The sequence below is a fragment of the Galeopterus variegatus genome, unplaced genomic scaffold, assembly GCF_000696425.1.
Source record: "Galeopterus variegatus unplaced genomic scaffold, G_variegatus-3.0.2 Scaffold1995, whole genome shotgun sequence".
NCBI classification, from domain to species: Eukaryota; Metazoa; Chordata; class Mammalia; order Dermoptera; family Cynocephalidae; genus Galeopterus; species Galeopterus variegatus.
The window spans coordinates 183046-203607 of NW_007728106.1; the positions used below are offsets into that span (position 1 = coordinate 183046).

General features: G+C 41.1%; 1 protein-coding gene and 1 non-coding gene across 3 annotated transcripts in view; both read right to left on the reverse strand.

Annotated features, from left to right (window-relative positions):
• PCYT1B (phosphate cytidylyltransferase 1, choline, beta) overlaps window positions 1–20562 on the reverse strand; it is an 81059-nt gene that overhangs the window by 22167 nt on the left and 38330 nt on the right. For both annotated transcript variants that reach the window (XM_008579960.1, XM_008579961.1), the window contains 3 exons: window positions 11403–11554; window positions 8720–8798; window positions 2561–2703 (listed from right to left, as the gene is read on the reverse strand). In XM_008579960.1, coding sequence (XP_008578182.1) covers window positions 2561–2703; window positions 8720–8798; window positions 11403–11554 — 374 coding nt within the window. The remainder of the gene's footprint in view (window positions 1–2560; window positions 2704–8719; window positions 8799–11402; window positions 11555–20562) is intronic.
• TRNAI-AAU lies at window positions 7323–7395 on the reverse strand. The gene has a single exon. It is a non-coding gene; the product is annotated as a tRNA-Ile (tRNA).

A 20562-nucleotide genomic window follows, 5' to 3' on the forward strand; every position in this document is an offset into this window, starting at 1 on the left:
CACTTATTGGTGGGAGCTAAAAATAAATAAATAAATTCACACACACACACGCACACACACAAAAAAAAAAACCTGGGCGGGGGGAAGAAGATATAACAACTACAATTCCTTGAAGTTGATACGACAGGCAAACAGAAAGGACATTGTTGGGTGGGAGGGGGAGGGGGAGAGGGAGGAGGGAGGGAGGTTTCGGTAATGGGCCACAATAATCAACCACATTGTATACCGACAAAATAAAATTTAAAAAAATAAACAAATAAATAAATAAACGTCTATGACTTGAATTCACTATATATGAAAAAATGTATAGTTTATCTTTTTATTATGGGTAGCTATTGGGCAAATAACCCATTCTATTATACTGGGACTTAGACAAAAACATAAATTGTGCACAGAATGGCCACTCAGAGGCTACCTGAGTTCTCTGTTTCACAGGGACATTGTTAAAATTAATATTGCTTGAAATAAGTGGGTCATTGACTGGACCTTAAAACCCATGTGTTATACTAAACTTTTCATGGTAATAATATTTTCCACTAAGTGAACTGAACTGCATTTATTTTTTTTATTTTTTGGTGGCTAGCTGTGAACTGCATTAATTTCCTTTGTGACAAAGAAAGCTTTTGTTCTGACAGCTTCTCTGGACTTGAATTTTGTTCTTCTTACAGCCTTTCTGCAGCATTGCTGTGTGCCTGGAAGCCATCATATCTTGGACAAGTCATCGTATGTTGGGCAAGGCACCTCTAAACCTCAATTTCCTCAATTTCCTGTAAAATGGGGATAATAATCATCCCTACCTCATAGGGTTCCTATGACAATTAGATAAGATAATGCATGTAAGTGCTAGGCACAAAGCTTGGCATTTAGCAAATGTTCATGTGTGTTGGCTGTTTCTTTAGTATTAAGTGGCACAGGCATTTATCTGTGTTACCTGATGAGAGTGGTATCAAAACCATGAAATAGAACCATCAGACAAAGGGTCTTCCCCCATGAAATTGTATGTTTTCTCCTAATGGAGTAATAAGGCTTATCGTTTTTCTTTATTATGTGGGACTAAAGTTCATTTCATATTTCATAATTTTCATATTTCGTATCTCAGAGGCTGTTACTACCTCCATCTCTCCTTTACTCAGGGACCTTGGCCCTTTCTGGGCTCAGCTTTCCTCATCTGTAAATCGAGAGACTTGGCCTGGGTGACTGACCCCCGTCAGGTCCCTGCCACTTCTGAAGTTTTATGATTCATCTACAAGCCCATCCAATGCATTTGATTTCATCTCTGAACTGCAGCCAGGTTTGTCGTCACAGGAAGGCAGCAAGTGTATCCACACTGTCTGCATGGTTCCTTGAGCTAAGTGGCTTATCTAAAGGCCGCTTAAAGAGAGTGAGCAATAACTTTTGGAAATGGCTCGACATGCTTGGATGGTTGACTGAATTCAATTGATAAGAACACAGTTTTACTGATTGAAATAACCAGGGCTTTATTCTCTATAAGATACCAAATAATCACTTTGACCAAATTCTTTTTAGCCATTTGTTCTGGTGCCGCTTGAACCCCACACTTTCTGTTTTGTTGCCCAGCTTAGATGAAGTTACAGAGCCTGGACTCAACACTCCCTGCCTTGTGAGGACAATTAATAACCACTGATTTACAATTAATGAAGTCCACCTATTTTGAAGGTACCAAAGATAAATTGTGTAAGCTGCTGGATAATTATGGCTGCACATAATTATAAGTACCTAGTTTTATAGACAAATCACCCTTTGAAAATACAGTATGTTTTGGGGGGATTGGAATTCTGTATGTATGGAGAGTTCTCACTTTAATCAAAGATTAATCCTCGGAGGCCAGGCAAATACAGTTGTCCAGACTCACTAACATCACCTCCAGCAACTGGGCTGCCCTTTTTGCTTTTAAACAGCTTGTTTTGCTTGTTTTAAAGATTGTTTTAACAGTTGCTCTATTATTAAACTAACAGCAGCTCTGTGGGAACAATACAGTAGAAATACAAAAGGAAGCCAAAGACTTTAGTCTTTATTTAAGCAGCTGTAATTTCTCTGGACAATAAAAAACGGCTGTTAAGGTTTCTAATGAGCATCTGTAAGGCCTTAATAAAATGAAAATTTAAAAACGTTGAAACAAGAAAGCATTTTCTCTGGGTTTAGCTTTTCATTGCCACTGCCCTCCTTCCTTCCCTTTGAGCAGAAGACAACTCTTGCCTCTTACAAGGGGCAGATCTTCCAGAAACCCTTCTACCAAGTCTTAAAACCCTAAAGAGGGAGGTTGGGGCAAAGGGAGCGAAATGAGGAAGTTCCTTTATAAAGTGCGCAGCTCACTACCTGTGTTCTTTGGTTAACTTATGTTACCCCTTTGGACTTTGGGTTCCTCATCTGTAAAATGGGGATAATAATACATCATTGAGTTGTTGTGTGCATTAAATGAAATGATAAACGCAAAGCATTAAGAACACTGCACAGCACAAAGTGCTCAATAAACAACAGCAGTGGTGGTAGTGGTAGTGGGACATGGTGGTCCTCAGAGGGTGTGGGGTGGCATGCTTACGTTTATAAAGCTGACATTCAGTTCCTTGGCTGTGTACCCTCTCTGGAGGTTGCGTCTGGCATAAACATCATAGTCACGGACAATTCTGGTGATGATGTCTGATGTTGAGATACCTTCTGTTCTTTGTGTTGGAACAAACATTCCTGTCCAAGAAGGAAAAAAAAGATAGAGAGGAAAGTTAAGATCACTTGGTTGACCCATTTCCTTTAATGGCTCTCCTTTCCAGGACAAAGTTGGAGCTCCCAGATGTGCCAGTGAGGCCTTCACCTCTGGCCCAGCCAACTCTTCCAGCCTCAGCTTCATACACTTCCTCCCTACCGCAAACACTGCATGTTCATCATCGCGGACCTGTCCCAGGCTGCACCAAGCACTCGCATGGCTCATGCTGAGCTCTTCCTTTCTGCCCTGGATACCCCTTCCCAAACCACATCAACTGTAGAATTCCTCCTCATCCCGCAAGGTACAGCTTCATGGTTATGCCAATAGGAAGTCTTTTCTGATACCACTGGGCAGAATCCACAACATCAGGACATAAACTTGTCTTCCATTAACAAAGGTATTTTTAATATCTATCTCCATGTAGAAAGTGAATAGTTTGAAAGCACAGATTATGCCTTAATTGTCTTTGCATCCCCAGCACCCAGTTCTGTGCCCCTGTCTCTAGCACATGGAAGGTGCTCAACAGATGTAAATTGAATGAGTAAGTGAATGAAGAATAACTGAGTCGAGAATTAGTCAGATCACAGCAACTCCCCTTATTCCCCAAGGAAGTCTGCGTCACATTATACTGAAGGAAAAGAAGAAATAGTGTACTATTTTTGTTGTCTCTGATCAAAAGACATGCCGACGGGGGTGCTAGATGATTTTATCTCCCTTAGAACAGTCTACTCTGCATGGTGGTTTCACCACTCAAAGGCCCTTTCATGTGGAATACGTGGGACTGAGTAAAAATAAACAAGCACACAGGATGCCAAGTTCTGATAGAACTTGCTTAAAGTCATCAAAGATATATTTGGGTGTACCTACCAATACAGGGCTATAAAGAGGTTAGAAATATTAACAAAGACAAGAATTGGGTTTATGCTCACACTTCCGTTGTCAACTGAAATGATGTGTTTGTTGGCAACTGAGATCTTTCTACCCAATATCATTATGGCCACACAGTCAGAGACATCAGGCCTCATGGATAGAACCTGGGGACAACAGCACTGGGTTTTCAGTTGCAGACTTGGGCAAGTCACTCAAACCCTCTGAAGGCAAGTTACTTGACCTTGGTCACCTCTGCTGAGAAGTGAGGTGGCTAGACAAGATGACCTGGGACTCATCTGTGCCATGTTTCCTCTCCCTCACTCCCCACATCCAATCAATTTCCAATCACCAACATACTTCTTAAATGTTTCCCTAATTCACACACTTTTCTCTATCCTTTATCCTAAACCAACCCAACACCATCTAATTCAAAGATTACAGCAGGAGCCTCAAAACCAGTCTCCAGCAATGTCATTTTGTCTGTCTCAACCCACACAGCAATATCCACACAGTGATCATTCTAAATGCAAGTCAGATGCCTGCTGAAAACCCTTCATTGACTTTCTACTGTCCTCTGGATTGAGTCAAATCCTTAACTTGGCTCTGCAGCAGCTCGCGTGATCTCTTCCCTGTGCTTCTCTCCAGCCTCATCTCAGATTCTCTCCCTTTTACTCCCTAAACCAAGGCCTCTGTGCTGCACAACTGCAGGGGATGGTGGGAGTGACCATTCTTATATTCTATGGAGCTGGGCAACAGGCTGACCCTGCCTCAGCCCAGCCACACTAGATTTCTTCAATGTCCTTAAAATGCTGGCTCCTCTCCCCTCACCCTGCCACAAACACAACCTCTACCTGGTTAACTCTTGGTCATCCATTGCGTTTCAGCTTTAGTGTCACCTCCTCGAGGAAATCTCTCAACTCCTAGACTACTTCTTCCTATTTGATACTTATTTTCTCCCATGGGCTACTGCTTCAAATACTGCAAGATCTTTATAAAACAACTTGTTCAATAACTTTCTTCCCCACCTGACTATAAGCTACATGAGGGAAGGGACTGTACCTTTCCTGTTCTCTTCTACGTTCTCAGCACTGGGTGACAATGAATGAGATGAATACTGATCTCTAAGCACCCTTCCAAATCTAGTTCTCTCTGGATTTTTCAGTCTTGTAGCCCCAACTAGGGTGTCCCTTTGGAATTTTCTTTTGCTATCCTCTGCACATTCACAGTATCAGCAGCAGTATGGCTCTGCTGATGTTAGAAACAAAGCATCCAGTTTCTAATATTTCATGACTCAGAGGACTGAGTTGGGGCTTGCCATTAGACCACAAACTTCCTTTATCGCCTTCTAGGAGGATGAAATCAAACACAGAAAACCAAATGGAAGGCAGAGGATGCAAACATCCAAATGCATGAACATAAATAGCACCCAAGCTGCCCCAGCTGTGCAGAGGGCTCTGGTGGGTGGGGAAACCCTGAGTGGTCCCAAGCTAGGCAGTCTGGGACAACATCCCCACCTTGATGGGAGCAGCAGAGAGCTTTCTGGTAAGAAATCTATTCCATCTTTCAGCAGTCCCCTGCCTGCTGAAATGTTAAGAAGATTCTCTAGCTACTAACGGATTTTAGCAACTCATTTAGACATTAGTGACATGAAGTCACCCTTTCTTAGAAGCCAGAGGGTGAGGTCTCTGTGGTTGACAAACGGAAAGTAGATTTGGGGTTGGGGAGAGATTTTCCGTGGCTGGTTGGGAGGTAGGCCTCTGAAAGAAGCCAAGCCCTCTGCTGACATAATGAGGCACCCGGCTTCCTCCAAATCCTAATTATTGCTCTGCTAAAAATATTCAGTAATGAGCATGATCAGAGGACCTTTTTTATCATGCTTTTCAGAACTGCAGCATTGGTTATGGAGCTATTTTAAGAAGCAGCAAAGCACATGTTAATGAAGGAAACTTTCAACAGTAGTAGGCAATATTAGAATGACGATGAGTAATGTGGACCTTACAGTCTATTTAATTTAAGCTCCCTCTTTTCATCCAGCTTTGCTAGAGGATTTTGACATGTAGCTCTGACAAGCAGAGCAGAGTGTTGTAAAGCTTAATCCATGCCCTTGATATCTCTGGCTTCATTTAAAGTGATTTTTGACTTTCAAAATAAACCATGATTAGAGTACAAAAGCCAAACGTGAATGCTCAGGCCATTTCTGAGCATCCTTCACCCACAATGAACTCTGGCCTTCTCTACCTGGTCCCCAAACAGATCTTTACATGGCTCTCCCCCCTGGTGAGGAATCAGCAGAGCAGATTAATGGTCTACGAGAAAGGGTTCTTGTGCATATGAAAAGCCACACATAGTCTTATGCCTGAGTTCCCAAGGCAAGTAAAATACCACTTGACTATTCAATTTGGGAAGGGAATTGTGGTGGACTAAAGACGGCCACAATTTTCTTCCCTTTGAATCTAGGCTAGCCTCAGTGACTTGCTTGTACCTGATAGAATGTGGTGTAAGTGACACTGCGTGACTTCCAAGGCTAGATCAGAAGCCTTGCAGCTTCTGTTGAGGTTGCTTGTTCTCTACATACTCCCTTCTCAGCCACCATGCTGTGAGAAGCCCAACCAACATGAAAAGGCCACATGTAGATGCCCCAGTGACAACTGCAACTGAGCTCCCTACTGACAGCCAGCATCCAATGCCTGCCACAGAAGGACACTGTCTGGGAGCCTCAGCCCAGTTGAGCCTTCAGATGGCTGCGGCCCCCACTAACATCTGATTACAACTGTTTAAGAGACCTCAATCAAAAACCACCCAGCCAAGCCCCTGCTAAAATCCTACCCCACAAAATCATGAGGAAAATAAAGTGGCTCTTTTAAGTCACTAACTTTGGGAGTCATTTTGTTATGCAACAATAGAGACGCCAGATTGCTAGGGTTAGAAAAATGTTGGATCTGTTCCTACACCTAAACAAGTGAATGAGACCCTTTTAGAAAGGCCAAAGCTGCGGGGCTGGCACCCTGTTTACCACTAGGGAGGAAATATCTCACAGAGTCCAACACAGGGAGGCCTCGGTTGAGCATTCCTCACGGCAGGCAGGTCAGACGGGGCCTGACATGGCCTCCTCCCACTGCCTGGTTCCCCTCGCCCTCCAGGAGACTATGGAGGACATTTTTCAATTTCCTGGGAACTCTCTAGAGGAATATGGAAGGTAGCCGAAATTTGAGATCAGCATGCCTTGGGGGTGGCACACCTGTAGCATAGGGAAGGGTACTTTGCAGCACAGGCTGTAGTGAGGACAGAGCAAAAAGGGAAGTGGCTGGCAGATGGAGGAGGCAGCTGAGTGTCACAGGCTGTGACAGGGCTCTGGTAGGTGAGGGTAATAGCTGAGCAGCAGGTCTTGCTACCCCACAACTAAAGATCAGCAAGAATCAGATCCCCATCCCATGCCAGGCCAATACATAGGCCCCAGAAACTTAGATCACCCCAGGAGAAAAAGGCAAAAAGTTTACTCCACACAGTCTAAGGACAAACCTAGAAAAGTCTGAATTACTTCAAATGTCAAGCATGTTTTTTCTGTCAACTGTGGAAATGGGGACTCCTGAGTAAATTCAGCTACAGAAAATACTTTTGGCCCCATAGTTGCTCCTTCCCCTACAAGAGACCTGATCATGAAATTCCCTTGCCTCAAAGCAGTATCTGGCTCCATGTTACATACAGAAGTAGATATAATTTTTTTTTTGGTGGCTGGCTGGTCAGGGATCAAACCCTGGATCTTGGTGTTATTAGCACCATGCTCTAACCAATTGAGCTAACCAGCCAGCCAGAAGTTAAGTCTAAACCAACCCATCCTGCCAGTCTCCATCTCTGTCCTCACCTCTACACACCCTACACTACATTAACATTTTTATTTTCTCCAAATATGCCAAGCTTCTTCATACAGTCCCACCTAGCCTGCTATATATACCCTACCACAGGCTTATTATATTTGGGTGTAATTATTTATGTCTGTCTCTGCTCTCTCTCAAGGGTGAGGGCTACATTGTATTCATATTTGTATCCCATTTTCCCTCAAACAATTCCTGGCTTGCTAATGCACTGAGAAAATTCATGGGTTAACCAATGACAGTCAAAACCATCCAAAGATGGAATGGGCTGCTTTGGGAGGGAGGGAGTTCCCCATCACGGGAGACGTATAGGCATCAGTTCTACCAGAAGCTGGCAGTGATGCTAAGGAGGAACTAGGAGCCTGGGTTAGTGACCCTTAGGAGCCCATCCTACCTCAAGAGTCTGAAGGTTCATGAGTGCCAGGAAAGGGCTGTATGTAGCAGCAGTAGACTGAGAGTGGGGACTGGTGGGAGCAAGCTGAGTGGAGTTCCAGTGGTCCCCAGGAGTGGGGAAGATGGTTCTGACAGCAAGTGTCAACAATAGGGCAGCTCTAGTATAAAGTGGGGTGTATCAGACTTCCTGAAATCCCTGAGTACATGGTAACTCACTAAACTGGAGTATGTGTACCATGCCAGATAATGGCTTAACGTATGAGTATGTAGAAAGGTACATGTGGATGCACCTACAGTGCCTGTAGATAAGAGGCATGGTAGATAGTAAAATAGCAGAAAATGAGCCAAGCCATTTAAGCATTTATCCTTTTTTTTTTTTTCCCTCCACATGTGGTACCTGAGGACATTATGATCACATGAGAGACTGACACTAGAATTATGGCAGGACTTACTTTGGAGACAAGGAGCCAGATCATTAATTAGCCAGTTATCTGTCTTATTCTGGGAGGAAATTTCTTAGGAGTCTGAAATAATTCATTGTGAAGACTTAATTGTGAATGAAGAAAATGACTGCCCTTTAAGAAATAGGGTCCTGTGATTTTAGTCTGATGAACCCTGAAATAGAGCCTCAGACCTGAAGTTGAGTACTGTGGTGTTCAGGTTAATTCCTATATAAATACCTAAATTTATATACCATATACTGAGCCTTAGCAAAAATCAACATAGGCTTGTAGAAGCTGCTCGGGAAACACCTGAAGTTCCAACACCCTGTGTGTATACACTGCAGATATCCTGGGGCAGATGTCTTTTATTACACCTGGTTAGTATGCCACAGTGGACCGGTGAGCACGGGGGAATGCCTCACCTGCTTCCTTTATATGCTTGTAAACATCATCAGAGCCAGCAGAAGAATATGGAATGTCATCATGAGCCACAAAGTCAATCTGTTGGAGAGACAGAAGAGTGACATCACCACTGGGCTGGATGTGTATGTCTGCAGATTTAAAGGGGACTGGTGCCTCTAAAATGCCTTTTTGAAATAAGGCAGTTGTATGTTACATTTACAGTGTGGATCTGAATCATTGACTGAAAGGTCTTTCCAACTGCCTCTATTTCCATGAGACAATGGGAATTAAAGAATAAATGTTTGGTTTCTCTCCTTTGCTGGCCCCTCTTCCTTCTCCTACCTCTGACAGTAGGTTTTTTTGGCCTTCTGTTCTTCTGCCTGTAAACTTTTTCCTTCAAAGAACTCATTCATTTTTCAGATTTTAATTACTCCTGCTATAATGAGGAACCCAAATCTCCATTTCCTTTCCCACTGATGACAATAGGCCCTCATTTAGGTCAAGTTTTATATTCTGAAAATGAATTTGTCACTTTTCTCATTTGACCCTCATATAGCCATCTTGTGAGGTGGGTAGGACACATACTACTACTTCAGTTGGGACATAAGGTGCTGAAACTAGAAAACTTGTTAGATTTGCCCAAAGTCACACAGCTTGTCAGTGGTTTGAAGATGGGGGTGGCAGCCAGGAACCAGGCCAGGCTTTCTTAACTCCCACTGCAGCCCTCTTCTCTTTTACCACTTCTTGCTGTCACTTTAAAATCAACCTGTCCTAAATTTAATTCATCTTCCTGAATACTGGTGCCCCCTTCCAATGGCACCTCTATTTTCCCAGTTTACCTGGACCCAAAACTTTGGAGTCAGTCTTCTTTTCCTACTTCCTTCACTCTCCATAGTACATAGGTCACAGGTCCCATTGGTGTGTGTGTGTGTGTGTGTGTGTGCACACAAGCATGAGCCCATCACTTCCTCTCCATTGCTACTACACCAAATCCATGGCCCTATCATCTAGATTACTGATACCAAGTAGTATCTGACCTTCCTCACTATACGCTCTCTCCTCCACAAGCCATCCTGCTGTTGCATGGGGTGTCCCCCTTAAACAGAATGTCCTTTGGTCATCCTTGTGCCTGCTAATCTTCATCCCTGTTTCCTAGGACATTAAGTAAGCACTCCTTGCCTGGCTTTCAAAGCCCTTCATAATGAGTCTTCACTTCACCTTGAGAGGTACTTTTGAGTAGTGGTTTAATTTGTCTGGATATGATTCCTGCCCCACCACTTACTAGCTATATAACTCATAAGCTGGTGGTAAGAATTCAATCAGGATTTCTCAACCTTGGTACTGGCAACATTCAAGACGGATAATTCTTTGGCGCGAGGGGCTATCTTGTGCATTGGAGGATGCTTAGCAGCATCCCTGCATTTACTCACTAGGTGCCAGTAGCATCTCTCCAACTGTGACAACCAAAAATGTCTCCAGAAATTGCCAAATGTCCCTTGGGGGCAAACTTGCCCCCAGTGAGAATCATTGGATTAAATAATATAATTATGTAAAAGTGCTTAAAAATAATAACTGGTACACAGAAAGTACTCAGTAAATGTTTATTATTATTAATTCTATTCTCAATATTCAAACTTATTTCCTCCTCCACTCCAATGCATAATAACAACAACTTCTCAGGATAGCCACAAGACTGGATTCAATTCATATAGTAGCAAAGCCCTTAGCACAGTGCTGGGCACTTGGTAAATACTCAATAAATAGCAGCCATCATTATCATTATTAGTATCCCCCATCATGCCTAGCACATGTTGAATATACAATAGATGCTTAGTAAAAATGTGTTAGTGATTACTGAAAGTAAATCATATTGTAGTTTTCCCTTTTTCTTTTTATTCCTGCTGGGAAATTGTCTCCTCTGCTATTACCCACACACATTTATCAGTGTTCTCTATTCTATTCTGCATTGTGAATTTAAAAATAGAAAAGAAAATTCTTAGAACAGCTTAATCTTATTTTTTTGTACTGCTTATAAAAGGAAAGAATAGCTCCTAATGTGGGGCTGGTGGGGAGATACAAAGCACATAATTTGCTGCAGATCAAAAGAATTTCTCATGTTTTCAACTAATAAAAATCTTATGTCAGTAGGAGTCTCAGGATCAGAAAATCATAGATATAAAGTTCTTTCCTTAAATGCTGACCTATGACCTTCTGGATAAAACGTGTGCTTATTCGTTCCATGAAAAAAAGACGCTTGTGAATATATAAGCACCAATAATGATGGTGGTGATGGTGATGACAATTTTTAGCGCTCTTGCTACGGGCCAGCCAGTGTTACTTAGATCATCTCATTAGATCTTCAAAACAGCTCCACGAGAAAAACACCAGTATCATCCCATTTTACAGTCAAGGTAAGTGAGTACAGTGTGGTTAAATATCTTGCTCCAGCACCCACAGTTAGAAAGAGATAGAGGCAGCATTTGGACCTGGGTGGTCTAGCTCCAGTGCCCACACTCAAGGAAGGGAAAGGATACCAGTCTCAGGCTTGGGAGGAAGAGAGGTGCTACATCAAGTGACGCCACATGACGGTTCCTGAAGTTACCTCTTAGAAATTACAAGAGTCTTTGGGCTTTCTGTGGTCTCGGCTGCAGAACCAGACTCCCGAATCCTGCTACTTAGAGAATGTGGGAGAATGAGAAGTACCTTGTGTTTTTCCAGAAACTCTGGTGTGAGGGTCCATGGAGCATCTCTGATGACTTCGTCCACATAGCGACAGTGTCTGAGAGCTTCATATCTCTCTGCTTCATTCATCACGGTGAACCCTTTGAATTTGTGGGTAAGATCATCGCTGCAAACTAAAACAGACAAATGCATTAAATGCTGTTACCTGGCCCAGGCCTTGCTCACAGCTGCCCTGGTGCAGACATGGCTTCTTCAGCAAGACAAAAGGAAGACAGCCACGCTAGTTGCGTAGCATAATCAAACTCAGTTTTTCACAGGAACAAAGGATTGGGAGAGTGAAGCAAGCTGAATCCACCTGCAATTCAGAATTTCATTTTAGTGCTAATTACAACTGCATTCTCCTCTGAGGCTTTTATTAAAATTATTCTCCACACTACCTAATGTGACTTTCATATCTTTTTATCTTCCTATCCTACCCTTCAGTGAAAATTACTATTCAGAAATAAAATGACCGAATGAACAGAGACAAGAGAGAGAAGGACAGGAACCAAGAGGCCTGAATTATAGAAGGTTTGAACAATCAGTTCCAATTCTTCTACTAGATTGCTGTATTTAGTATCCCAAGTGTGACACGCATACACACACACACACACACACACACACACAATTCTGTTGCCCGGATCGAAGTCCGGTCACTACACATCAGGTCACACAATCAAGAGGAGAAAGTCATAAAATAGAAGGTATGTTCTAGCAGAGTTCATCCTTCCCACATCTTCTATTATCCTTTCTAGATCTCAGGATCCTGGACCCTCAAATGGGAATAGTAATATTCTTCACTATCAGCCTTAGAAAGGATTTTTTTGAAGATTTATATAAAAGCACTTTTAAATAAACTGAACAATAAACATTATTCACTATCCTGTCTTTTGACTGGCAAAGGCAGCTTTCCTAAGGTTTCCTATATGTCAGGAAGAAATGTCATTGTGGGTGCAGTCCCTGTTTACCAAGATCCCAGTGAGGGTCTTGCTGCAGCCAGACAGAACTACCTTGACTGCTCTTTGCAAAAAGATTTTTGCAAAGGTATTATGTACACACAATAAATTCACTAATTTTAAGTGTACAATGTGTGTTTTAAAAACAAAAACATGATCATTTGCTTAGAACCAAATCATGGCCTTCACCCAGAACCAAATCTGGCCACAGAGAAAGCACAGCTAACGGCCACACTCAGCATCCTTGGAAAACCTCCTGTTACAGTCGCTTCACACACTCTGCATCCAAGCCTTCAGCAAAACTGCAGGCTCTGCCTTCAAAGTGCTCCTGGAATCCATGTTCTTCTCCCCTCCACCACCGCTCCCACCCCAGCCTACTCACCATCTCTCCCATGGATCTCTGCAGTGGCTCCCTAACTGGTCTCCTGATTCCGGCCCTGCCCACCCCCAACTGCCTGTTCTCATTGGCCACAATCAGCCCATTCAAACCTGTCAGTTTGTGTCATTCCCAGGCTCAGAAAACTTTCCATCTCCCTCGGAATAAAAGCTAAAGTCCTCCGGCGACCTACAGGCCTCTACAAGGCCCATACCTTTACCTATTCATTGCCTCTCTGACCCAGTCCCCCGCCTTGGTGCTGTTTCCTGAAGACACCATGAATGTTCCTCCTCCGGTCAGGGCTTTGACTTCTTGTTCCCCAAACCTGGAATAGCTGTGCTCCAAATACCCATAGGGCTCACTCCCTCTCCTCCCTCAATCTTCCCCTGCCACCTATTCCAAGTAGTGACCCCCTCCCCAACTTACTTTTGCCATGGCACTTGTCCTCATATACCTGTCTTATTTAATTTTATTGTTGGTGTTCCCCTGTAAGCTCCCTGAGGGTGGGGACTTTTATTTGTTTCATTTTCTGATGAACAGTACCTCACCCCAGCAGGCTCTTAAAAATAGTTGTTGAATGAACTAACAGTGGCTGATAACATATAGATCCTCAACAAATGCTTATTATTACTTAAAATAATAGATGTATATTATCTGCAGGTATATTTCAACAACATACATGCAAGTAAGAGGCTAATGAGTCTCTAGATACATACTTACGTGCTTGTATATCTCTTATACATACTTCCTAAGATGTTTCTACTATAGCAGTTTATGTTACCAAAACAGCGTCAACCATGTGGCTGGCTCGAAAACTTTGATGAGTATCAGAATCACTTAAGGAGCTGGTTAAACACAAAGATGCCCAGTCTACTTCCTGAGGTTTTGATTCAGTGGGTCTGGAGTGGGGCCCAGGCAGCTCTGTTTTGGACAAGCTGCAGGGATAATTCTGATACATACAACATTTGAAAACCCCTGAAGCACTTTTTGAACAACTTGAGTAAAGGGCCCTGCCTGCCTTTGAATCACCCAACCTGCCCAGAGGCAGAGGAGGAAAGGGAGGCTGGTGGTAGGGCCATAATGACTATGTACTGCATTGGCTTTGGACTCCATACATAGGAATTATTTATGGGCCACACAATACAATTTAAAAACTGATCTAAGACTTTTCAAATGTTCTTTTAGGACTTTATTAAAATACTACCTCAAGAATCATATTTAATAGAAATGGGTTTCAGATCCATCAATTTTCTATTTTAAACAGCACAAAACTAGGCTAGGCCATACCCTTCCCCTTTTGGAGCCTGCACCTGAGCAATTCGGTATAACTTCTACATGACTGAGGTAATGGCCTCCTGGCAGCACAAAGAAAACAAACATACTGTTTATGCCAATACAGGGTCCTATTTTCATATCCCAGGAGTGGCCTCAAGAAGCAGCTGAACATGCTGCCCAGTTATTGTCTAAACATTAATTACACCCAAAGCAGCACTGTTGTTCTTGAGTCTTGGCAAATGCACTCTGACAACCAGATGGAGAACTCTGAGCAGTGGCATTCCATGGATGAATTCATTGAGCTATTGGGAGCTCATGCTGCAGCTAACCCATCCTGGCAGCTCACTGTGCTCAAAATGAAATACCCTGCAGGAGAGAAAATATAACATAGGGGTTGAACTTCAGAGCCCAACAGACTTGGGTTCTAAGCATGGCTCTGCTTCTTATTACTGGGAAAGTTACTCAAGCTCTCCAAGCCTCAGTTGCCTGGTCTTTAAAACATGGTGAAGTTTTGAGAATTCAATTAGAAAATCCATATGAGCAGAGGGTACTGCTCAATAATGTTAACCACTTGTTAATAGTAGTAGTAAACATAGAATCATTTATGGAGATATTCCTTTGGATTTTGTCCTCAGTATTTTTCCTGCCCTCTTTCTAAGCAGGTGTCCAGACCTCTTGGTGCAAACTCCCTTGCAGAAGCTGTGAGCTCAAGTCACTGGTAGACAGCTGCCTTCCTGGCTTCTGTTTTCCCAAAGCCAGAGCAACTTGGGGGAATTCTATAAGGAAGAAGTAAAAGAGAGAGAAGACTCCTCCAAATTGAGAGGAAAAGACCAAAGGTCTATGGATCCCAAGAGCAGCAGGGGCCAGTGGCAGAGCCTCAGGAGGAATGAGGACATGAGACCCTAGGCACCAGGGTTCCCACCCAAGCACAGACCGTAGATACCCCACCTGTGACAGGTACAGTAGATCTGCTCCCTTCTAGGAATTATGTGAGCTCAGATGATGAGGGTAGTGCAAAAACAGTGCTGGCCTGAAGACTTGAAGCCCCTCTCCTGTTTCTGTAAACATTTTGGACACTTGTTTGACTCTGGGGAGGTGAAGAGAGCCCAATAAAGACTGAGATTGAATTTCCCACAAGTCAAACAAAATAGAATCTTAGAGGAATATTTCATTTCAGTTAAATTACAAGAAAGCATAAACTCAAGTTCATGAAGTAACATTTATATCTGCTATAGTAGTAATAGTAGTAGTATGTTTATTGTTATTTGTATTTCCCTCCTGTTAGGCAGAGGTGGGTATTTGGTGACTCTTATCCTTTCAAAGTATTTTTTAGGGAAAAAACCTCTGATAGAAATTTAAGTTTCTTGACCTGTTTTTAAATGACATGAACTTGTAAATTAAAATGGAGAAAAGGGAGCTTTACAAGTGAATAGTCTCGATTCACTAAAATAATGCTAACAAGGTAAGCTTTCACAGAAAAATCTTCAAATTATTACCGGCTACATGCTTAAAAAATTAGAAATGCAGATATTATAATCACAGTGCAAAACCATGACAGTTGTGGTATCTGTTACTGCCTAAGGTCGAGAAATAGACCAATACCTCCAGTTACCATAGTTTCTGGTCTTTTAATAAATTATTTCTGCCATATACCAAGTATTCCCACCATATACCTGTCCATGTACTTGTCCCGACCAAAGTGGTTTCATGAGGGAAGACTTTGCTCCAAATTCTCCCTGAGGGAATTTCTACAACAAATTTACCTTAAGATATACGGGGGACCACGATTAATATGGCAGGAGGCTCTTTCAACTCACTGTAAGCATTTTATCGGCTGACTACACACATAATACAAGAGCCAGCCTTTCAACCAACAACACAGAACACCTATTCTTAAAGGGCTCTGTAACTTTCATCAGTATAGAATTTCTGCCATTCAGTTGGTTTGTGATACTTCAGAAAGATAGTCTAAGACAAAGGTCTCCTCAAACTAGGGTACACATAACCCAGAGACACATAGACTTTTCAAGAGGTGTATCCAAGCACAGGTAGTTTTAAATGAATCGATGTCCAGATCTTCAACTTCCAACAGTACCCTTTCCTAAAATTAAAGCCTCGGTGTCCAAAACCACCCTTACCCCACTTTACAAAAGAAAGGCTTACTATGTTGCATTGCAAGGGGTTGGGGGTTAAGCCTTCAGGCCAAACCAAATGGAAACCTCATTTAACGACTATTTAAAGCACATGCCTGTGAAAGCTTCCTGTCTTTCCCTGCCTTACATTTCTGTTACAGGTGAAACGTGGTGTTAGAAACTAAATATGGCAGAGTGGAGAAAAATGCAAATTTTTGCTTAACAACTTTGCCTCCTCTTCTCCCAACTATTGCCAAAGAACACATGGATCTTGACAGATAAGGCCCAGGAATTCAAAGCAAAAGGAGCCTTGGGAAGAAATATTGAATGCTAAAAATGGCTTTCTCACGAAGTTAAGTGTAAGCATTTTTCCAGCTATTCTCAACGCTCATATTGAGTCCTAAAAATGGTTTTTCTCTTGTAGTTAAGAGTAAGCATATTTTTCCCAGCTATTCACTTCAACATTACTTCAATAAGCCAAAGCTGTATAGGCTAGTATGCTGCTGCTTAGAAATGTTACTGGAATTTTTTCTGAAATTATCAATTTTTTCAAGATACATTGGAATAAATGCGTGGGTAAAAGATTTATGTGATTTTTTTTTTTTTCAGACTTCATATGTACTATTTAAAATGGAAGTTAAATCTTATTTTTTCAATACACACCATAAAATATTTATTCTATTTACAAATAATCCTTATCCTATTTCATCTTCTAAAATGTTTATTTTCTACTTCCTCATAACAAAAAATAAAATTATCTATTCCAGACCAACTACTTTTTATGAGTATATACCCCTTTCTATCTTTAAATACATATGAAATGTTTAGCTATGGGTCTAATAAAGATAATTATTTTTGATTTTCATGTTTGATTTCACTTAATTATTCCAAAAAGCCAAACACTAGAATTTGATACACACACACACACCAATATTTAGAAAAGAAATAACGTGCCTTTTAAAAATCATACTCCTCTCCCTATAAATATCATATAATTTTATCTATACATTACATTTCAGGTCTACAAATTACATACACTGATTTATCATTTTGTTTGTAACTGAGATCTGTACCATCTTAATCTTGACTGATTCTATGTTATACAATCCATTCTATAATTTATTTCTCAGTGCTTTTTATAAAGCTTCTGGAAATACATTAATACATTTGAATTGAAAAGACACTTCCTTGGTTTCTAGGTGTGAGGAAATTGGAGACAGAATGATCAAGCTCCCTCACCTCATATCTGGCTGAGCATGACTCAGCATGTCTGTTGTAAATATGTTATGTAAGAGTGGTATAACTGCACGTGTGCACACATGTGTTCCTTGGCTATCTGACTCTAATATAAAAGACAATGGCTCTGATCCGCTGGGCTGGGGGGCTGAGCTCACGTCCAAATAAAGCATGTCAACCTTGCCAACAGCTCCCAGAATCTTTTTCCAGCTACCTAGCTCACAATCTGCACAGGACGAGTGTGAAGGGTCTGTGACCCAGCCCAACGCTAGGTTTTTTAGCAGGTTTGACAATGAGGATTGGTTTTGCTAATTAGGTTAGATGGTGTCTTCTGCAAATTTAGTAAGCTAAAATTGCAGCCCCAAGGTTTTATTTAAAAAAAAAAAAAGTTTTAAGCAAATGATAAAGGCATTTTATCAAAAATTATTGGAACGGCAGTGGTGCAGTGAAATTACCAGTGTTTCCATTTCTCCAACTCTTTCTGACTATATCTGGTTGAATAAGTTGCTTTCAAGTAAAATAGTAAGGGTTATAATTAAGAGTTATTTGATAAGTCTTGATATAGCTTTTTGTTATAATTCCCAGAAAGGGAAAAAGCAAATGATTCTAATAGCTTGGCAGCAAATCCTTTTGCAGGTCAGGTCATTTGTAATACATTACTTGCAACAAATTTGATGGAGGATCAACAAATTGTCACTCAATAGACCATCAAAATTACTTTTGATGGCAATAATAATAAATTATTTTTGCGATTTTGGGCAAATAACTTAGAAGTTCAAAGAATTGAGAGGCATCACTATAACAAATTCCACTCCCATCTGAAAATTTGTGTGAACAAAATATTTAAGCACTTACAACAAGGAAAAATAGAAATAAAATTGATGTAAATCCTGCCTCATTCTAGCAATAAGTTACATTCATCCACAGGTACATCTACAAATAAGGAAATCCCATTCATTTTATTAAGACATACATTGCTAATCAAATTTATGTGTATGTTTAATAATCATTTATCAAAATGTATAATGTGGTGCTTTGGTTAGTTGTATAATAATTTATATACATATTTTTGTTTCACAGAAGTATGATAGAGTGATTACTAAAAGATTTGCAAGCATTAAAATATTTCACATTAGAAAAAATTATGTGAGAGAAGCAGAATGAAAATACAAGTTTGAGGAGAAAGAAGAAAATCTGTAAAATATTTGAAAGTTTAAAAAAGAGCTTATTATATATTTTGTAAATGTATGATGTACATTTCAAAACATTATGATATTTAGATGCCATGGGGTATATTTAAGTGATGGGGTAACAATTTTGTTGTAAAATATCAATATAAAACTTCTGGTTTCTGGTCTGGCACATAAGGAGCTTAGACCTCACCACTACATCCTAACAACAAGTAAAAAGCTGAAAAAAACTGAAAAATCAACAACTCTTCTTAGATCCATCAGAGAAGTGAGGTCACAGGGCAAACCTCTGCCCCCCAAAATTGGAGAGATGGACAAGCAAATAAAGAGAATGGCAACTTACTGGAACAGAAACCTGCAAGCAGAAACCTCCACGGGAATGGGGTAGGAACATTTAAACTGACAAATTGCTGGGGGTTCAGTGTGGACAAGTCTGAGAGTTAAAAACTCCAAGGGGACATAGTCATAGGAGGACCCCTTGCACTGTTGTGAGTTTTACCTCCAAGAGCCAGACTTAAGTCCTCAGAGTAAATATGGGAGAAAAATCCCCTCATGCTTCTGGGGAAATATGCCAGAGCATTCTCTTCTTCTTAACAGGGCCTGCTCATGGGAGAAACTATTTTTCTAGAGCCTAACCTTCTGGAATTTTATTGGAGCCTAACCCATCTGGGAGGGAAGAAAAACATCTGACTGTAACCCGCTTTAGCCATCCTGTCTTACCTAAATGGGGGAGGGGGGACCCTGAGAAGCACTAGGCTTCCATTTTCTCTCCTTTAGCACATCAATTATACTTTTTTCCTTTTTTTACTAGTCGCAGTAGAGTTTGCAACATACATTTTAAACTAATCCAAGTCCATTTTTAAATAACACTGTACTGCTTCACAGGTAGTGTAAGTAACTTATAATAACAAAATATTACTAATTCTTCCCTCCCATCTCTTGCATAATTGCTGTCGTTTATTTCACTTACATTTAAGCATATACACACATGCACACATATAATTGAATACATTGTTGCTATTATTATTTTGAACAAACTGTTATCTGTTATATCAATTAAGAATAAAAGTTTTAATTTTGCCTTTATTAATTCATTCTCTGATGTTCTTTTCTTTATGTAGATCCAAGTTTCTGACCTATATCATTTTTTCTCTCTGAAGATTTTTTTGTTGTTGCCAGCTTGCCAGTAAGGGGATCTGAACCCTTGACCTTGGGGTTATCAGCATCACACTCTCCCAAGTTAATGGTGACCCACACTTAACCCCCTCCAAACTCATGTTGCCAAAATGACCAAAGCCATAATACTGCAGAGGTCTCCCCAGGGCCCCAGTAGCCTAGGACCAGACTCCAGGTCATAATGCTCACTCAGGAAATGGTTTTCCACACAGGATAAAGGGAAATGAGCAAAGGTCAGGCTCCCTGCCTGCTTTGGGTTCCCTCTGCATGATTTGCCTTTCACCATCTCTTCCTTCTGGAAAGAACTCCACTCAGTAGCCACGTGATCACCTCCCTGGGCAAAATCTGTTTAAGGGTTCCTCTTAAATATCCAAAAAGTAATTTTAAACTTGCAGAAGATAACAAAATACTTGAAAAAAACAGGTACATAGGACTTTTTTTCCTCACAGTAGAGGTCTAAGAGTTGATGGTGCCTAGTTCATATAATGCCACAACAGCAGATCATTGAATGGATATGCTCCTTCCAGAAGCTACAGAAGTGAGATGCAGGTCTCCCTATTCAGGTACTATCACTTTTACCCAAATCGAAATAGGTAGGCCTTCTGGAGGAGGAACATTTCAATCCACATCTAACTATCCTTCTCTTTCCACAAGCTTAGGAAGTTACATCAGTCCCTTCTCTGCGAATCACGATTACCTGGGTACATAAATCTCCATTTCTTTTACACACTGTGCATAAATTCAACTGATTAGAGCTGTTATAAGCCACTACTGTTAGCGCAACATCATCCTAAGTGCTGT